The sequence below is a fragment of the Periophthalmus magnuspinnatus genome, chromosome 15 (genome assembly GCF_009829125.3).
Source record: "Periophthalmus magnuspinnatus isolate fPerMag1 chromosome 15, fPerMag1.2.pri, whole genome shotgun sequence".
NCBI lineage: Eukaryota > Metazoa > Chordata > Actinopteri > Gobiiformes > Gobiidae > Periophthalmus > Periophthalmus magnuspinnatus.
Genome location: NC_047140.1, coordinates 10,433,215 through 10,453,478, shown reverse-complemented (window position 1 = coordinate 10,453,478; position 20,264 = coordinate 10,433,215). Strand labels below are relative to the sequence as shown.

Sequence of the window (20,264 nt, the reverse complement as noted above, 5' to 3'; positions counted from 1 at the left end):
TGTGCTTGTGTGTGCTCTATAGTTATAATCTGACACCTGTGGATCTTTATGTTATAATTTGCACACTTTAAATCACAATATTGATCTAAAACGACTTGTCCATTGACACAACAAAAGTATCAATGATTTTTGTATTAATATTGAAAAAATAATTCCATAAACAGGAATAGTTTTAGATCTTGTTTTGAAATCAAGCTTGAAATTTTAATATTGTCCCAACTCTAGAATGTATTGTCCAGTTTTTGTTACAGCTGAGCTCACACATTAGGGAAAAAGGAACAGATATTTATATAACTGTACACTGTAGGCATTTTTCTTTCATTCATCTTCACCGGAAGTTGCTGTGGGCGATGCCATGGATGTTCTGGTTGTATTATTTTGAATGGGGCCGATCCGGGCAGTAAATAAGGACGGAGCCGTTTTAAAGCCTGCAGAGAATTCGTTCAGTGTTGACTTCTTGTTGCACATAAACAGTGAACATCTGACATGAATCAACACTAGTTTATATAATAATTTAGCAATACTTTTTCCCAACTTCTCCACTGAAAGGAACGGGATTCAAACATAACCGAAAGTGCCACCACAAAGAAAGCACGATTTAGCAGCATTTATGGCAAAAAAGGGCAGGGCCAAATAAGGTCAATAAAGAAGAATTTTATGGAGCTAAATCATTCCCTGATGGTGAGAAAAATGGACCAGTGTGGGCAGAGTTGTCAAAAACTAAACACAGTAGTATTTAGTTTGTTTTTTCCTGTCATATAGAAAAGAGGGAGCCGCTGTCTGTGTGAACATCCCAATTATTGACCCTGATGAGTTTATAAGCATTTTTCACAACTCTCAGAGATCAGAGTGGTGTTTTGACGTTATGTTAAACGTTGACCTCCAGAGCTGCTTATACAACATATATGTACTGGGGCAGGGCACATGTTGATCAAATACATGGGGAAAAATGTCAACAGGGCCTTTAATATAAGAAAGTCCCACAGTGCATCTTTAAACAGTTTCTCAAATGTTTCTGAGCAGTGACTGAGGCCTTAGAAGGAAACATCGGCTTCAGATTTCTCAAATATGTCAAACATGCCGCCATCTTTACAGGAAGTGACCATATTTAGAAAAAAAGAGGTGGGGCTAACACATACCACAGCAACTACACACAAATTCCACGAATGCAATAATAGAGCAATTAGAGCTGACGCACACCTGTACACGTGTGTGTGGACACTTCACTTGTACGTATGTGTGTGTGTGTACACTGTACATATAAACGGACATGGCTATCTTGCTAGCCGCTGCGCTCAAATAGGAAGTGAGCATGGGCGTGCTTCCGGTTCCATCGACAACAATTCACTTTACTTTGAAAAACTGTGGCCCCTCTCTCTCTAACTGCTGCTGGCAGGCTCGTCATTTTGGTCTTAAAATGTTCGTATTAACTCGCTCTATATGATCCTGGGGTTTTTATTGTGATATGAACATTAATAACAGACGAATCAGATGATTTCCTGAGGTCACTCCTGCTAGGATTAGCAACAGGTTTGATTGACTACGATGATAAGTGCTTGATCCCTGCTAAACCAGTGGTGCGGGTGGGAAGGGGCGTTACCTTCAATAGCCTCGGTCCAAATTGACTCTTTGGTTGCTTTGATACTTGTGGTCAGAATTCCAAATATGGAACTCGGCTTCAAATTGGCCCCTATAACTGCTCTAGCCTTGATGAGCTTCATTTGGCTGGAGCCGAACGCTGTGGGTGTTGATGATTCTGGTTTGTCAACACCAGGCTGTGGTGTTGACAAGGACTTCACCTGTACATGTGTGTGTGTGTGTGTGTGTGTGTGTGTGTGGACACATTGGTGAACTGGAGTGATAGATAAAATGTTTATTCAAAACCTAAGGACTTGATGAGCACATACACAGTATGATGAAATAAAATGTTTCACAGACAGGGGGCGCTGTGCAGTCATGATACAACGTTGTCTTTGACTGGAGACAGAGGCTCTTTGTGGGAAATCTTTGGAGAATCTCTGAAAAACACAAACACACAAACATAAATGTGCAGCTCTTACACTTCACACAGAATGTAATAATGTTCTCTGACATTTAGAGACTTCAAACTCTGTGACTTGTGTGGAAATACTTTACAATGAGTTCAATTAATAAAACATAGGAGAAAAAAAGACCAAGACAAAAATTAGGCCAGTCATAATTTGGTTCGAGGCCACAACAATGAAATCAAAGGTCCTATAATCACACAAAACTGACAAAAACATACCCGGAGTTGTGTTTTGTTTCATTTACACATATCTGTGTAAACATTTATTATTAGTCTGTCTACATCTCTAAAGCTCCAAATGCTCTGTTCCACCTTGTGATGTCATGAAGTGGTAGTTTAAGTTAACATGTTCTTTTACCTTTAGTTCAGCAGATTGGCTATTCCAGGGTTGAAATCATCCAAATGATTCCAGTGAAGGTGTATGGAGTTTAAAAACACAGTGAAACACTTGTATTACCACATGACATCACAAGGTGGAACAGAGTGTTTTCAGTTTGAGAGAAGAACTCAACCTAAATATGCAGGGTTTCTGTGTTAAACATGTGTGAATGAAACAAAACACAACTGATAACACAATAGAGTAATATGGGCACTTTAATTAAATGTTTTAAAACGATTAGCCTTTCAAACTGAAATGAACCCCGACAAAACTAATTAAGAGTTCCATTTAAAGCTGTCATTATTATTGTTAATGAGTTTTTGATTGTCGGCTAAACTGTGTGATGTCACAGCTGGAAATGTTCGGCCTTTCACTCTTGGGTTTGAAATATTTGAGCCTTTTGTTCCTCAGAGATCTCAAAGCCTTTGGGAGGAGCCGGTTTCTGCTTCTCAAACAGGAGCAGGAGCAGTCTGCCTCCTCTGGATTCAAAGCACACAGCACATAGACACACACAGCACATAGACACACACAGCACATAGACACACACAGCACATAGACACACACATACACAGGACACATCAACATTACGTTCAACTTGAAGTACCATAAGATTTGATCAGGAGAGTGTTAAATATATGACCTCTTTGACTCACTCTTATTGATACTTTGCAGCTCATGTCATCAACATTCCCCGAGGGTGTGAACTGGAGGCACTGCTCTGTTTGAGGCATTGTCGGACTTTAATCTGAGCTTTATTTTAACACAATCTGACCATAAAGAACTGACTAAAGAACTACAAGAGGTGAGCTGATTTGTGCTGTTAAACAAGTCCCTCTCAAATAACATTACGGTCACAAGCTAGCATAGGCCAACAGTTTTCAGTCAGTCACTCTCACTTTTTTGTGTAAAATCAAACTCCTAAACAGGACCATGGACACTGGGGTTGATCACAGGTTTCTAAAAATGTGCTCTTTAAATCACTTTTGTATTTTTTCCTTGAGTTTTCAGACAATCTTAAAATTTTTGGCAGTGTTTACTAATTTGTGCCCCCAGAGTGATGTCACTACAAAGTATCAATAGACAAAAACTAGTATCAATATTTGATTTCGTCATTATTAATTCTTAAAAAGGACTTATGTTAAACATCGTGTTTTTTGTGAAGTTACTTTGTGAATCCGAAGTTCTTCCACAGTCCACTGATGGTGGCCTGGACCCGGGGCTGTTCTCATTGTTCAGACCGGCTTAGAAGAGCTGGGTTTAGAGGAGCTGGACTTCCTCTTGAGCCCGCTGACCCGAGCCGGACCCAGAGCTCTGGGTTTAAGAGTCTGAGTTGGGTTTGGACGAGATACACCTGCCGTCTGAAGATAAACAGAAAAACAGTTACAGTTTGTAGATAACAGCATCTTGTGACGTGTTCTGCTCTGATCTGCTGTGGTCTTAGAGATTACTAATCTTAATGAGACTTTCTAGGTTAAATGAAGATTAAAAAGAAAATACAAGTAAATAACATCAGATAGATAACGTTATGATGTGTAGTTTGTGGTAATTCCATTGACTACGGCGGTCAAAAGTATAAAATATCAGATACTAATCAATATTAAAACTACCATCAAAACTAGATCCTCATTTTTCACAGGTATTAGTACTAAAAAAGTCCCATTGACAGGCCAGAAATGAACATTTCCTGAATAGCATTAGAATGATCTTGAACAATATCAGAACAAGTACAAGACACATAGACTAGTATACACCCATGGACCACTATGAACCTACCTGACGACTGAGGGATCACAGAGATATGAGGCCACATGGGAATATTAAAGAAAGTGTTACTATTATTGTGTATTGTCTAAAGAAAAAGTGTTTTTATTATCATTGTGGTATAAGGATCGGTATCGAGTCTGTTCCTTATTATTGTCTCGATATTAACGTTTACAAAAACTGTTCCAAAGAATAAAAGAAATATTATGGTGCAATGTGTCACAATGGAGATTATTTAACTTCCAAACTAAATACGGGAACGTTTCTAGTAATGAGACAAAGCTGTAGAGATGGTAGAAACAGTAGTACCGGTAGTAGTGGTAGTGGTAGTGGTAGTAGTGCCATCAGTAATAATAGTATTAGTAACATTAGTGGTAGTAGTAGTGCTAATCCTGACCTTATATGTGGGAGTATTGGGTTTTCTGTCTGTAAGACTGAAGTCTGCATCACTGTCTTTGTCCAAATCCTAAAGAAGGAAACACAAATGTTCAGATAAACTTTACAACATGCCACCATTTTAGAATAAAAACTGTAAATGAGGTGAACCTACAATAAGCCTAGAGCAGAGAAGCCCCTGTGTGTCAGAGCAGAGAGAGGAGGAGGAGCAGGAGGAAGAGGGGACAGAGGGCTGAGACTGGGAGAAGTATCCGTTGTCTTGAGATAGAGGAGAGTCTGACAGCTCCTCTGGGTCTTCTCCAGCTCTAAAGAAACAAACAAACAAATAAACATGAGCAGTGTTTTTTAGGTCTGATAAGAGAGGCTGGCTAATAGAAAATACAACAAAACTTCAAAACTGGGATCAAACCGGCACCAAATTCTGGACCAAATATAGACTAGACCAGGACCAAACCATGTCTATATCTGGACTGGGCTCAAACTAGGAGCCAGCAGAGACAAGTGTGGGACACCCAGTGTGTTTCACTTATCATTTACAGTGAGGTGTGCGATATGTGGCGAGATAGTGAGATGCTTGAATCAGCCCTATTGTGCTTGTGTCTGCCTATAGTTATCATCTCTGACACATGTGGGTCATTATGTTATAATTTGCACATTTTAAATCACAATATTCATCTAAAACAACTTAATAATAATAAAAGAAACAAGTCTGCTGACTTCTGTGTTAGAAAACTGCGGTTCTCAATGGGAGCTGACGTCAATGTCATCACAACAAAGTGCCGCATGCAGTCAGCCCCTCGTATGGATAGCTGCACATCAGACTAGCGAGCAGCGCATTTTTATTCCATTTGTACCAAAATGACTACATAATGCCGAATCCTACAAGTATCCACAGATTAAGAAAATAAAACTGGAAAAGGAAGTGCGTACATCACAGTGGGGGGTGTACCAGTGGAGGTGGAAAACGGGGATAAATCAATGGGTGTCTTGAAAAATAAGCAATTAAAGATTACTCAAACATGAATCACTCCAAAATACACTTCAGAGACTCAATGAGACGAGACGACTAGAACATGGTTAAAGATCAGAGCAGAGCAGTTTGTAGAATAGGTCTGCTTAATATTGTCAGAGCTTCAATGTGTCTTTTTGTAAACTTTAAACTCATCACCTGTGTTTCACTGGACTGTGAGGTTTTTGTGCCGTTTTCCTTCTTAAATCTGAACCCTCTTGAGTGCAGAGAGCCCACAAGAAGTCTGCTCTGTGTGCGAGCCAGACCAGTGGAAACAGCTGAAGTCCTCTGTGGAGTTGGAGGGCGAGTGTTCGTGGGCGGGGACACATGCAGTAGTATTAGTATCAGTAGTATCTGTAGTTGTAGTATCAGCAGTAGTATTTTGTGGAGTATTTGGAAGATGATGCAGGGGGAGAGGGGCTGGGTGTTTCCACAGATGGAGCCTCGGGAGCTTCAGGGTCCCGAGTCTCAGAGGGGAAACAGACTCTGGGCTGAAGGAGGAGAAGATTTTGGGTTTCGATGCCGGAGTAGGGCTGTTGAAAAACTGGAAATATAAAAGCAAAGCAAAAATACAACATTAAAATTAATACTGCAGACGTGCCGATTTCGATACTGTGGCTCCAAGTATCTGCCAATATCAAAAGACTGTATAAAGAAGAGGTCTGAGTGAGTGCGACGTCACCCACAGTGTTCGGCTCCAGTCCAAATGAAGCTCATCGAGGCTAGAGCAGTTATTGGGGCTAATTTGGAGCCGACTACTATAATTGAAATTGGAACCGCGACTATCATAGCAACCAAAGAGCCAATCCGGCACGAGGCTGTTGAAGGTAACGTCCCTTACTGCCCGCCCGAGCTCTTAGCAATGCAGTCAAATCAAAACCCATTGCTATTGTTAGCAAGGAAAAAAAATGCCTGATTTGTCTGTTTATTAATGCTCATATCTTAAATTACAGACCCAGTAGCGAGATAAAAACACCAGGATCCATGTACAGCGGGTTCATACAAACATTTTAAGAATAAAATAGTCTGACAGCAGCAGTTACAGAGAGGGGCCATTTTTTTATGTAAATTGAATTGGAGCCAGAGTTGATGGAGCTGGAAGTGCACCCATTATCGCTTCCTGTTTGGAACATGGCAGCTAGCGGATTAGCTATGTCCATTTATATACACAGCACAATATACACAATACCTCATTTGATACCAGAGACGGGAAATACCATTCATTTCCTTAAAACGAAAATAAAATAAGACAAAACTGATGCAAATGTGTTCTGTGGTTACTTGTGGAATTAATAACAGCCACATAACAGCTTAATATAAATATAAACTCATTATGAGACTTTCTAGAATGAGTACGACCTGTGAAGTCTTCTCAAGTTCCAGACTCAACCAGGATAATGGCTGAACTTACGTGACGCCACCAAATCAGGTTTTTTTAATACAATTAAAAAAAAAACAAAAAAAAAACTGTGATTACTAAGATTACTAAGATTTATGCCGGTTGGTGGACACTCCAGGCGAATCAAGTCCATAAAGACTGTAATTAAACAGAGTTTCCCACCTGCTGCATGTGGCCAGCCCCTCCTCTTCTGAGTCCTGGTTTCGTCTCTGCAGTAAAGTCGCAAAGCGGTTTCTGGTTTTGAGCGGAGCCTGAGGTTTGGTGGAAGAGGTGGAAGAGGAAGAAGAGGAAGAAGAGGAAGAAGAGGAAGAGGAGGAGAGAGGGGGGAGGGAGGGAGGCTCAGATCTGGGACGCTTCTGATCATTGGACGAATACTGTAGTAACATGTCCTGGTCGGTCAGAGGAGAGTCTGCAATAAAAAAGACAAATAATCTTATAAATAAAAATTATCATAAAAATAAAAATTGTGAGAAGCAGAAGCAAAATTAAGACATTTCAATTCAATCTAAACTAAAAAAAAAGTAAAATTACGTAATCAGTTCAGATTTTAGACTTTAAATGTTAATGCTCCTGGGGTGTTTAAAGCTACAGTATGTAACTTTCTGGAGGCATGTCACCTGTATGAGTTAAAACCATACTTCAAAACATTCTTCATGGAGATAGACAAGATTTGTGGCATACTGTGGAATATAATGGCCAAATGAACAACATTTCCATGGAAACAAGTGGGAGAAGGCCCTCCTGCATGCCAAATAAGAGCCAGGTTTGTGGAGATGCGAGCCTGCATCACAGTGAGGACACTGTTTTCCAGTGTATGAACTAACAAAACATCAAACATTGTTAACCTCGCCCCCAGAGTTCAGTTGAATATGATGTCTTTTCTTCACCTTCTCTGGACCTTTTGATGCAGGGCAGCTTCAGAGGAGCCACACTCACTACCCTGTGCTGCCCCCTAGTGGAGGCTCTGGGCTCTGCAGAGGGAGAGGGAGGACAGGAGGGGCTGGGAGCAGAGGTGGATGTAGGGAGCGATGTGGAGTACCCTCTGCTCCAGATACTGGAGCTGGAGGAAGGGAGAGACGGGGAGTCTTTCCAACTGCGACTGCGAGGTTTTGTAGGCTGGGAAAAAAAAAAAAAAAACATTACTTATTAAAGATGCACTTTGTAACTTTTCAGGTTGGGGATCCACCACCTGCTTGTCTCCATAGTAAATGCTATGGTTTTCCCTGGAATGTTCAACAGTATGGGATTAAACTTGTCTACCTTGTTTTTTTTCAATTTCAAGTATACTTTAACAAGGGGACTGACTTCACTGTTCATTTGTTTGTGAGGGAGCGTTTGATATGATGCAACTCCAGAAGCATTGGCGTGTCTAAAAATGTTTATGGTTCCACTTTCTTGTCTCCATGGGGACAGAAGTTTAATGCCATACTGTGGAATATTCCAGGAAAAGCAATAGCATCTCCATGGAGACAAGCAGATAGCAGAGGCACCACTAGAAAATTTCCATAGTGCTCCTTTAAATGTAGTTAAAATGTAGCCAACTATCAACCTACGGCAAGAAAATAAATGTAAGAAGAGTTTTAAGGGAGGGATAATAACAAAACAGCAAATGGGGCGTTGCATCTGTGTGTAGAGCCCCCTGGTGGATGGTGTGCTGTACTTGCGTGTGGAGCCCCATGGTGGTGTGTTGTACCTGTGCGTGTGGAGCGTCGGGGTTGTAGTTGTCAATCTTCGCTAGAGAGTTGAGATCCAGGTTTCCCAAAGCCATTTGCAGACCTTTCTCATCACCAATGTGTCTGTACATGCCATGTCAAGGGTTTAAGATGAGACTTAGACCTGATTTTTGGTCGAGTCCCGGTCGAGTCCCGGTCAGGTCCCGGTCAGGTCCCGGTCAGGTCCCGGTCAGGTCCCGGTCAGGTCCCGGTCAGGTCCCGGTTCAGTCCAGGATACAGTCCTGCATAGCTGAGCTCTTGTGGCTGGATGTTTTCAGGGTAGGGGTTCAGAGGCACCACTCGTCTGTTCCTCGGGTCAAACACCAGCTGATACAGAAACGTGTTATTGGCCCGAACGAATCCTTCCAGGTAGGAGTCTGGAACCACCAGGTCCATCTTCAAGTACTGACCCATCTTCTTTATCACCTGAGATACAAACAAATGAGTCAGATGCCCTCCCATCCTCCTGTGTCCCTGTGTGTCGGATGGCCTTCCATCCTCCTATGGTAACGATAATTGATACTTCCGGGAACATCAAGTTGGGGGTGTTCTACATGTACCCTATAGTGAAATGTTCAGCAGTTACTGTGGTGACACACTGCACACATTAGCAAACACAACCTGACAAGTTTTAGATGATCTGAAAACTCAAGACAAAATAGAAAATAGACAACACGTCTTCAGGAGCCTATGATCAATCCAAGCATTCATGGTTCTGTTTAGTTTGATTAATTTTCAACAAAAAGGTGAGAGTGTCTGACTAAAATACTGTTGGCTAATGCTAGCTAGCTTGTGACTGTAATGTTATTTGAGAGAGACTCGTTTACAGCACAAACCAGCTCACCTGTAGTAGGTGACTTAGATCAGCTTAAAAGTATCAATTAGATCATTTATTGCTTATCACTCCATGAATACTTAAATAAATAATTTAATTATTTTTCTGGACAATATTCGCAACTACCTTTGCATACCTTTAAAAGCTGTGTGTTTAATGAGACATTCTGCAAATTCAACTATGGGCTTTTAACCCTGTTATAACAGAGTTCCTTCATGATCTTACTCAGAGTTGTATTTCGATTCCTGCAGGTTTGAATAATCCTGTCTTGTCCTGTATTTGAGGCTTGAGTGCTCAGAAAATTCCTGAAAATTCCACATGACCCCCATCCCCTGTCCCCACCCACAGCTCTCTGTCCTTACAGCTATTATTAAAAACATATCAGAGTCAAATGTCACTATGAAGTGGTGGGGCCTGTCACATCTGCAGTTTTGAAATTTGTGCTCAGCTCGGTCTCTGTTTGACCTCTGACATTGACTATATCTGTGTGACCTCTGACCTTGAGTATGTCGGGGTCCCTGGCCAGCCGCAGCAGTTTGCAGGCTTTGCCGAGGCCGATGCCATGGAGCGAGGGGAGGTAGTCGCAGCCCGACAGGATGCACATGTGTCTGAACTTCTCCTCCGTGAAAACATTTCCCAAAGACTTCACTCTCCCCAAATGACTCTGAGCGATCTCCAAACCATTCCCCTGTTTGTCCATCTTAAGGATCACCTAAAACAACGACCACAGGAGAGGCCAAATTAAGGCTGTCAGAAATATCGAAAATCAGATACTAATCGATACTAAAACTAGTATCAAAACTAGATACTCATTTGATTAGGTATCAATACTAAAAAAGTCCCACTGACAGGACAGAAATAAACCTTTCCTGAATATCTTTAGAATGATCTTGAGCTGTATCAGAACAAGTATAAGACACATAGACTAATACACCCATGGACCACTATGAACCCACCCGGACCACAGAAGGATCACACAGATATAAGGCCACATGGGAATATAAAAGAAAGTACTACCATTTAATGTGGAAAATCACACTCTATTGTCTAAAGAGTGTTTTTATTATCATCGTGGCATCGGGATTGGTATTGAGTCTATGCCATAGTATCTGCCAAATGTTTATTCATTTATTCAATGTTTCCAAGAAGGTCAGTTGAAAAAAATACTTTTTGACTCAATCACTTAATTTATAATAGAACATAAATATACATGCTTTAATAGATCAATTCCTGTGTGTTTCTTGGGGATGAATAAAAGTATTTCTGATTCTGATTAGGAGATTGATATATTTGTGAAGAAATAAGAACATGTTAAGCATTCCTTGGCTTGGACCATTGAGCCCAAACTACACATTTAAGAAGACTCCGACATAACTGGCCTTTAAACCGGGGCAGTTTTTTGTTTGTTGTTTGTTTCTTTGTGAAACAGTGATTTCTTACGTTCTTGCAGCCGAAGGCAAGCAGGTCCGAGTCCTCTGTGATCACGGCCTGAGCCAAACCACTTTTACTGAGGAACGCCAACTGAGCGTCCGCCTCATAAGGAGCGACCACACAGTCCACGCCACGAGAACGTGCTGCCTGGAATACACACACACAGGACACACAGAGTTACCAAGGCCTGTTAGAAATGCAGAGAAACTACACAGTCCACATGAAAAATGACATGTGAAAAAAGGGCAGACAATAATCGTTCTTGGGACATTTTATAATCGTGATAATTTCCAATAGCGATAACATATCTACATCTCCAGAATGTGCAGATAAAAATGCTACTTCTTCCTGATAATCTCTTCTGGAGAATTGTTGTTTTCACTTACAACAAAGTGCAGTTCTGTAACAGTTTAAATTTCAGCTTTATTCATAGTATACGATTATAATTATGTATTATTATTTATTTATCAATTTTCAGCTAATTTAATAATTATTATTATTCATCAATAATAATAACAATTATTATTATTATTACACCAGATTTCAAAATCGTCCCATGCCTAGTTGACAGTAGTGATATTAGGTTACCAGTGTGGTAGTAAAACGTGATAATGTTTGTTAGGGTAATGTAAATTCAGACCTTGATGAGGTTGTGGGCCATGGCTGGGGTGATGTTGACGCAGCGGTTGAAACAGTCTCGGGCCTCAGACAGTTTTCCTTCTCTGAGCAGCTGTTTTCCCTTCTGCAGGTTTAATTCACGACGCCTGGAATGAAACACTTTATTTAACCCTAGAAGCTCAGGATAAATGCACAATAGGAAAACATCTTTCATAAAACCTCAAAGTATTTTCAAAACCATTACATGAAATAGTTCCACTGCCAATTATAGTCTGTAAAACATGTAGAGCTGCTCAATAATGGAAAACAAAAAGACACTAAATGTACTTAATATTCATCATAATTTTACATCAGTTAAGTGGCAGTGGCAGTGAATAAAAGTAGAAAAACCTCCCCACTTGGTCACACATCAAAAGACACATAAAACACTGTAGTTAATTCCTTGATGGTTTTGACCAGAAAACACTCACTCCCGACGGGACTTCTCCACTTCTCTCTTTGACGGCAGATTTTGTCCATCAAAAACCAGGATGGGTTTGACTCCAAAGTTTAGCAGCATGTCCACAAACTTCATACAGTACCACACATATCTGCAGAACATCAGACAGCAGTTTAAAGACAAGGACAACAACAGAACTTCATACAGTACCACACATATCTGCAGAACAATGACAGGATTAGGTTCAACTCAAAAACAAGGAGAACAACAGAACTTCATACAGTACAACATGTATCTGCAGAATAACGACAGGATTAGGCTCAACTCAAAGACGAGAAAAAAACAACAAAACTTCATACAGTGCTACACATATCAGCAGAACATCAGACAGGAGTTTAGAGAGTTAGAGTTAGATGTTACGGATGCCTATGTTCACATTACACACCAGAACTCTCATCATTATCTGATTTTTGAAGTTATCAGATTATTTATATTAATGAATGTAGACTAAGGATGGGGCTGCTGCTGTGGCCGATATCCATAGCAAATCCCGCAAATGTGTCTTAATCTGTGATTGTTACTTTGTCTTTTCACTTTTATAAAAATAAAAAACAAAATTTATTTGTCTGGAATACTACAGAGCTCAGGGACCCATCTCCAGATCTTGAGCTCATCTTGGTCAGGACTACGTCAGCTAGAGGATTTGAGGATTTGTTTTGGGTGGATGAGGGAAACAGGAAAAAAGCCACACAGACACAGAGAGAATATGTAAACTCCACACAGACACAGAGAGAATATGTAAACTCCACACAGACACAGAGAGAATATGTAAACTCCACACAGACACAGAGAGAATATGCAAAGGTTCTGGGTTCAGCTCCCAGAAAGGCCCAGGTGGTCTGGGAGCTGAAGGTGAGAGTACTAGCCACCGTGCCACCACTCACACCATCATATGGAGGTAGCGCTGGCATCACAGGGTACCAACAATAGTATAATGACAAAAAACATAGAAGTCTAGTCAACATAATCTCTACATAGACTTATCACTCAATACATGACAGAGGAGTAACAACTGTGGATGTTTTTCTTAATATTATTAAGAAATATGAGTAATGAGTTTTTGTTTTAACTTACATGTCACATTATAGATACTAGAACTGTAGAACACTGTAGTGTTCCATTGGGCTGTTTATACATCGCTGGCCACATCCTGTCTCATTCATAGAAAAGGATTTACTGTGATTATCCTGTCTTAACTTTACTGTGAAAGTGGTGTCAATTAATTTTAATGTTACCTTTTATCATGACATGTTCAGAATCCAAAAATCACAAAATAACAAATTTTGTTATCGTGACAGGCCTAACGCCACATCCATCGATCCAGAGCTCCTGACTCGTAGCTGCAGAGCTGTACTTCTGTCTGGTGAATTTTAAACCTGAGCTGTGATCATGAGATCTTGGTACTCACTGGTCAGTGGGTTCTCCTTTGGCCAGCTTCTCAGCACAGGAGAACGCACCCTTGTGGAGCCAACAGTACGTGTCCACAGCCACAGTCTGTCCTCTGTATTTCTTCACATTCACTGGCTCTGCGGCATCTTTAATGAACTGAAGCAGACCCGAGATACCCATGATCCTCCTGTGTGTGGAGCCAGTGTCTCTGTGAATAATGTATCAGAAGTGCTGAATATGATGGCAAAAAAACCTAAAAATTTTTGACAAATATTGCAATTGTGATTAGATTAGATTAGATTAATGTTTAAAAAGTAAGATTCTATTCAAAATACATATTGTAAATCACTCCATTCACATTTGAGAGAGACTGAAATCTGAACTAATCCAAGAATTCCATGCATTTCAGTACATGTTTGTAGAGGTTTAAACTACAGGTGCAACAAGATTTTTCAATAAAAAACTGGATATTTTGTTCATTATCTGAATAACTGCAGCCCTTTGTGATTGATGGCAATATGAAGAGTTCGATAGCAAAAACAGATCTCCATTTTGACAAATTACTAAAACGTATTTTTCTTTTTGTTACCATCTTCTTTATGTATTATCAGTTAATATGAGAAAACTGCAAGCCTCTTTTTCAAATGACATTTATCTGTTTTCATAAAAGAACTCCTCATATAATGTCCAGCCCTAATAGTGATCACTGAGGATGGTATTAGGTCTTCATTAGGAATGATCCAGTTTTTTCACTTCTGATGCTAATGTAGTAGCTTAAGTATCTGCTGATCCTCAATATCAGCAGAGACTAAAGATCAGCTACACAACACCTGTGGATCAGTCAACCTTTAACTTCAAACATTCTGAGACTTTCTCGGCCAATTACAACAAGTAAATATTCTTATTACTTCAGTTTATATGTTCAACCAGGATATCGACTGAACTGATATTTAGAAGCTGATATCAGATCCAGCACATTTTTCAGTACCAGTATCAGATCTTGAACATATCACTATTTTTATTGCATTAATGCACACTTCACTTTCATTACTATCTGCACTTTCTTTTGCATTATGATCTATGTTGACAAGAGAAAGTCTCCACTGGAAGATCAATAAGTTCTAATTAACATATACAATTATTATTAAATACAATTATTATTCTCCCTTCAGTTTGAGAAGTCGATTTTACACAGGAAAGTAAATGGTTCAGTGCTAAAAGCTCCTATACTCTTTCCTACACTCTGTTCTGAATGACACTTAATTAGGCTTAACTTTTAGTCTAAATTTACCTCTAATGTTACTGTACAATACGACACTACTAAGAAAAAAGACAGTTCATTTTGCAGAACATGGCTAAAACATCTCCTCCATTATACATGATAACCTTTTGTATTAATCTAACTCATAACACGTGTGTAATAACATTAATGTGTGTTTCAAAGCGAAACATTCAGTGAAACATTTCAATTCAAAGCGTCTAAAACAAAACATTTTCAGATCCACAGGGAAACGACAAACGGCTCGTAACAGTCCAAATAACACTGAAAATGCGCGCTAAAATCCATAAAACTCACCATTTACAAGCATGAAAGATGTGTAGTGTAATTAACCGTTAATAACCCGCGATGTGGCGCTTACCTGTTCCTTTTTAAACCGCTATTTATCCGCAAAAGGAGCAGAAAAAGATGCAAACCAGACACGGAGCTGAAAGGACTTTGGTTTTAGCGGCAAAATCTGTGTCACTGGATGAAGAGCTGCTATTGGACGAGCAATGGACACGTGTGAATATACTGCTCTCCTATTGGCTGGTAACACACGCGTTTTTATGACACGGCAAGACTTATAAATACAGATACTCAACCAGGTTTTTGTGTTATTAAAATTACTTTTCAAGCTTGTATGGCTGTGACACTACATAAAACATGTTAAATGATATGCATCTGTCGTTTTACTTAGAATATATAATTTTAAATAAAGAATTAAGCGAGTAAAATGAGCTGTATCGGTCTTAGTATTGACTAAACTAGTGAATGAAGAAACTAGAAATATTTTTTAGTGAATTAAATTACTTTTTGTGTTTTAATGATTGTGAAACAAAAGATCGTTTTGTCGTTTCAAAGACGAATATATATTGTTAAAGACAGTTTTTAGTTCATAATGTGGAAAATGTTGAATAAAGCGATATGTATAGGTTAAAATGTAAATCTAGATTGTCCCAGTTTGAGGCGACGCCCTGAACGCACCATGAGACGTGTCGCGTCTCTGCTTCCTGCTCTGTCTCTGCAGCGAAACTGCAAAAACAACATGCTTTAGCGGCCAAAACACACCACAAACACCTATGACACTACCACCGGGACTCTCCTAACATCTGCCCCTCAGTGTACTTTCCGCGGGTCCAACGTTTGTGAAAAAGCGGCTTGACGATGCAGTTTTCTCCCAATAATGGAGACTTTACGTTCGTGTCTTCCGCTGAGGCTGAGGGTAAGCTAATGCTAATGCTAACTGACATTTAACAGTGGAATTTTCAGTTTAGCTTCAAAAACTGACACAAGAATATAATTTACGGACAGTTTATATTATCCTTAATGTCTGCACTATCCAAACAACCCTTTGGTACATTTTTGTCATTGTAGTGTTATTTACGCGCATTGAAAATGGGCTTTAGTTTCGTAATGATTTCAGGCATGTTGATGTGTAGTGAGTAAACATCTCTTATTACCTGTGAGTTTTTTCACTGGGCAGTAAATAAATACATCAACTTAATACTAAACCTACTAATTACCGGGACAATACTTGGTATTTTGAGTATGTTTCATTTTTTAGAACATCTGCTATTCGAAAGCATTGGGATTAGGCCCTGTTCAGAACTTTATTTTAGTAAGCTTACCTGGCTGTATCTTCTCACAGAGCTCAAAGAGGGCACCATTTATATATATGATCCGGGATGATGTATCATAACATTATAATTATGATTAAGCACTGTTGTAGTCCTGGTTCAGTCCCTGGTTTAGTCCCTGGTTTAGTCCCTGGTTTAGTCCCTGGTTTAGTCCCTGGTTTAGTCCTCGCTTAGTCGTGGTTTAGTCCAGGTTTAATCCTTGTTCAGTCCCTGGTTTCTGTCCCTGGCTCAGTCCTGGTTTAACCCTGGTTCCATCCCCGGTTTAGTCCTAGCTTAGTCTTGGTTCAGCCCCTGGTTCGTCCCTGGTTCGTCCCTGGTTCGTCCCTGGTTCGTCCCTGGTTCGTCCCTGGTTCGTCCCTGGTTCGTCCCTGGTTCGTCCCTGGTTCGTCCCTGGCTCTGTCCTGGCTCTGTCCTGGCTCTGTCCTGGCTCTGTCCTGGCTCTGTCCTGGCTCTGTCCTGGCTCTGTCCTGGCTCGGCCCTGGCTCGGCCCTGGCTCGGCCCTGGCTCAGCCCTGGCTCGGTCCTAATTTAACCCTCTCTCTCCCCTCAGAGCTCAGTGGGACCATCGTTGCTCCGGATGTGAAGCTGAACATGGGCTCGGATTCGGGGAGGGACCCTTATGCCACGACGTTCCTGCGACAGAGAGGCTATGGCTGGCTCCTGGAGGTGGAGGAGGATGAGAGTGATGACAACAAACCGCTACTGTGAGGGCTCACTATGAACACTTTGATAAACATGTTAATAAACAGCTTACATTAGAATAGGAGATCTGTTTCCTAATCAACCAAAATGCTTATTTTTTAGATGGGGCTGCACGATTTTGCAGTAGAATTGCATTGCATGTTTAATGATTTGCGTTTTAGATTTAGTTTAAAAAGTAGGATGGAAAGAATTAGATGTTAGGCACTCCTACAGTTACTATCTTTGTAAACTGCAGCATAAAAACAAAAGGCTTTTTCATAGAGTAATTTTTATAAAAACACTCAATGGTTTTTGAGAGATTTTGTGAGTGCTATGTCCCATCTCCCCCTTTAGTTGATTGGATCACTATGGCTGGGACAAGATCTCGTGAGACAAAACTGACACAAAATGATCTCGTGAGATTTGTTTTCCTGTGTTTATATTTGGATGGGACAGTAAAGGGTTAAGCGAGTTACATTTGTTTAGAAATGTTAGTTCCAAGAAAAGTAAAACAAAAATTGTGAACTGAACCACACAATTTATGTATTATAAATTATGGCAAAATCTCATCTTGTCTCATTATCGGGGACCCAGTCTCATCTGTCATCTTGTGGAACTTGTGTCTCGTTCCTCCACTGCAGTGCACATGTGTTTACTGCACACAGCCCTATTAACCCAGTTCCTCTCTGTCTTCTGTCCGTTCAGGGAGGAGCTGGACATTGACCTGAAAGACATTTACTATAAGCTGCGCTGTGTCCTGATGCCGATGCCATCCCTGGGGTATAACAGACAGGTGGTGAGAGACAACCCCGACTTCTGGGGTCCTCTGGCTGTGGTCCTGTTCTTCTCCATGATTTCCATCTACGGGCAGTTCAGGGTCAGTATCAAGTACTACTACTGCTGCTGATGCTACTACTGTTGCCACTATTACAACTACCTGTACAACTAAAACTCCCATTACACTTACCTTTCTTCTTCAGGTGGTGTCCTGGATCATCACGATTTGGATTTTTGGGTCTTTAATAATTTTCCTTTTGGCTCGAGTCCTTGGAGGAGAGGTGAGCTTTGTCTAGTTTCAATTTAAATAGGTAATTTTCTGAAAAGTCAGCTTTTTCCCATGTTATAATGCTGTTCCCTCGTCATGCTTAAAGAGGTTTTCGATCTCATCCATGCATGTTTGAGTAATCTCTTGCAGTTAACAGTACAAGCCTGTACAATGCTCCACCCACAAGCCTGTTTCACCCATCTTCCCGCACGACAATTCTCCATAAATATACAAAAACATGATACAAAACTTTACACAGCAACTTGACAAACCTGACGTGATGTGCAGTAGTTTCATTAGTGGGATGAACGCTGATTGTGTTGTGATAGCTTTCTGAAGGGGGAGTGACTTAGCACAGAGAGCAAAGACTCAGAATGTCAAAAACAATACGATACGTTAAGCATGTTAATTCTTTGTTTTTGGCAAAGATGGCATTTGCAAAACAATAAAATGTCTAAATGTGTTATGTGTTACAGTTAATACCCCATAGAAGTAAAACACCTCCTCTTTAAATGCTTGACCTATAAACATGATATGATATGATATTAAGCATTTGACTTTGTCTTGTAGGTTTCTTATGGTCAGGTTCTTGGCGTCATCGGTTACTCTCTGCTACCGCTCATCGTCATCGCTCCGTTACTGCTCTTCATCGGGGGATTCGAGCTGCTCTCTATAGTCATCAAAGTGAGTCTGGACCGAGGACTGGTCCCGGGACTCAAACCAGGACTCAAACCAGGCCATCTAAGATTACTAAACCACTCATTTGAAAAAGGACTAACCCTTTGTCGAAACCAGTATTAGATCAAGTCTGGACAAGGCATTAAAGCTAGGTCTCAAATGGGACTGAACTGGGGCTAAATGAGGGCTACCTTGTCCTTGTTTAGTCCTGGTTTGAGCCCAGCTTAGTTCAGATGTAGACTTGGTTTGGTCCTGTTCTAGTCCTGGTCTAGTTTAGGATTAGCTCAGAATGAATAGATTAATTCCAAACCAGGCCTAAACTCTCTCCTTCTCTCTCCCAGTTGTTCGGTGTGTTCTGGGCGGCCTACAGCGCTGCTTCACTTCTCGTCGGTGATGAGTTTAAAACAAAGAAACCGCTCCTGATATACCCCATCTTCCTGCTCTACATCTACTTCCTGTCTCTGTACACCGGAGTCTGACGGACCAATCAGAGCCCAGGACTAAAGGACTCATGCCTGGCTCTGACCAATCACAGCACAGAACCAGGACCACACTGCATCCACACCACAGAGGTCTCAGAGGTGCTGGACTGGAGTGGGACTGGAGTGGGACTGGACTGGTACTGGACCAAGAGTACAGACCTAAGTAAGGAAAAAGTAAACCAATTTTTCATCTGAATTTTGACTAAACCAGATCTATCATTAAACAGCTCCAAGCCAGGTCTAAACAAGGTCTAAACGGGGACTAAGCTGGGACTGAACTGGGACTGAACTGGGACTGAACTGGGACTGAACTGGGACTGAACTGGGACTGAACTGGGACTAAACTGGGACTATACCAGATCAAGCATTAAACAGCCCCAAACCAGGACTAAACTAAGACACAACCCGGAACAAACTTGGTCCTTATTGCAAAGTCTAAACCAGGACTAAGTGAGAAAAAATGCACTAAACCGGATCTAAACCAGGTCTAAACTGTATGAAACCCTGGACCTCTGTGGACTGTGTCTGGTTGTGGCCTTTTAAGGATGTTTTGTTTTTTATCAGATTTGATTCTTGTGCTCGTGGGGGAGGAGGGTTATATATACATGTAAATATTTTGTCTTTCGTCAAAATAATAAAAAAGCCTGAGGTTTTCTTTGTGCAATACACTTTCATATTCTGGGACATTTCTCAAGACTCAACTACTTTTGTTTCCATGGTTACCACCAATGTTCCCTCCAATTTTCTGAGTCTGAGCAAACACACAAACTCCCTGAGTGGTCCCATGGACCACTGTGAGCAACATCAGACCTGTGCACTGTGGTCATGCTGCATCACATCCATCCAAGTTAAATGGTTTATTAAAAGAATCAAATTACCACATTTACATTTCTGTTATAAGACTTAATTAAGTGCTTTAGCCTCTTATACAATGAAAATGACAAAAATCTTGCTCATGACCTGTGTAGTATGTTAATGCTATTGGAAGTATAAATATTTAATTTTA

At 40.6% G+C, this 20,264-nt stretch overlaps 2 protein-coding genes across 2 annotated transcripts; one reads left to right on the top strand and one right to left on the bottom strand.

Moving 5' to 3' along the window:
• Nucleotides 1–1,893: 1,893 nt before the first annotated feature.
• exo1 (exonuclease 1) lies at nucleotides 1,894–13,672 on the bottom strand. Its single transcript, XM_055227472.1, is given in 16 exon segments — nucleotides 1,894–2,018; nucleotides 3,593–3,638; nucleotides 3,641–3,662; nucleotides 3,665–3,784; nucleotides 4,585–4,653; nucleotides 4,738–4,888; nucleotides 5,752–5,880; nucleotides 7,154–7,400; nucleotides 7,879–8,107; nucleotides 8,685–8,787; nucleotides 8,942–9,129; nucleotides 10,038–10,250; nucleotides 10,979–11,116; nucleotides 11,610–11,733; nucleotides 12,058–12,177; nucleotides 13,495–13,672. Coding segments are annotated over 16 exon segments (2,124 nt in total). The 5' UTR covers nucleotides 13,656–13,672; the 3' UTR covers nucleotides 1,894–1,954.
• A 2,036-nt stretch (nucleotides 13,673–15,708) lies between these two features.
• Nucleotides 15,709–19,978, top strand: yipf4 (Yip1 domain family, member 4). Its single transcript, XM_033979537.2, has 6 exons — nucleotides 15,709–15,958; nucleotides 16,923–17,076; nucleotides 17,759–17,930; nucleotides 18,034–18,111; nucleotides 18,669–18,782; nucleotides 19,118–19,978. The coding sequence occupies exons 1-6, from the start codon at nucleotides 15,901–15,903 to the stop codon at nucleotides 19,253–19,255; spliced, it is 714 nt and encodes a 237-aa protein (XP_033835428.1). The 5' UTR covers nucleotides 15,709–15,900; the 3' UTR covers nucleotides 19,256–19,978.
• The last annotated feature ends 286 nt before the right edge of the window (nucleotides 19,979–20,264 follow it).

What these genes read in the sequence shown, in the direction of transcription:
- yipf4 (XM_033979537.2), top strand. Translation starts at nt 15,901, where the DNA reads ATGCAGTTTTCTCCCAATAATGGAGACTTTACGTTCGTGTCTTCCGCT. An exon ending in GTCTTCCGCTGAGGCTGAGG is followed by an intron (nt 15,959 to 16,922) that starts GTAAGCTAATGC and finishes CTCTCCCCTCAG; the next exon opens with AGCTCAGTGGGACCATCGTT. An exon ending in CCATCTACGGGCAGTTCAGG is followed by an intron (nt 17,931 to 18,033) that starts GTCAGTATCAAG and finishes TTTCTTCTTCAG; the next exon opens with GTGGTGTCCTGGATCATCAC.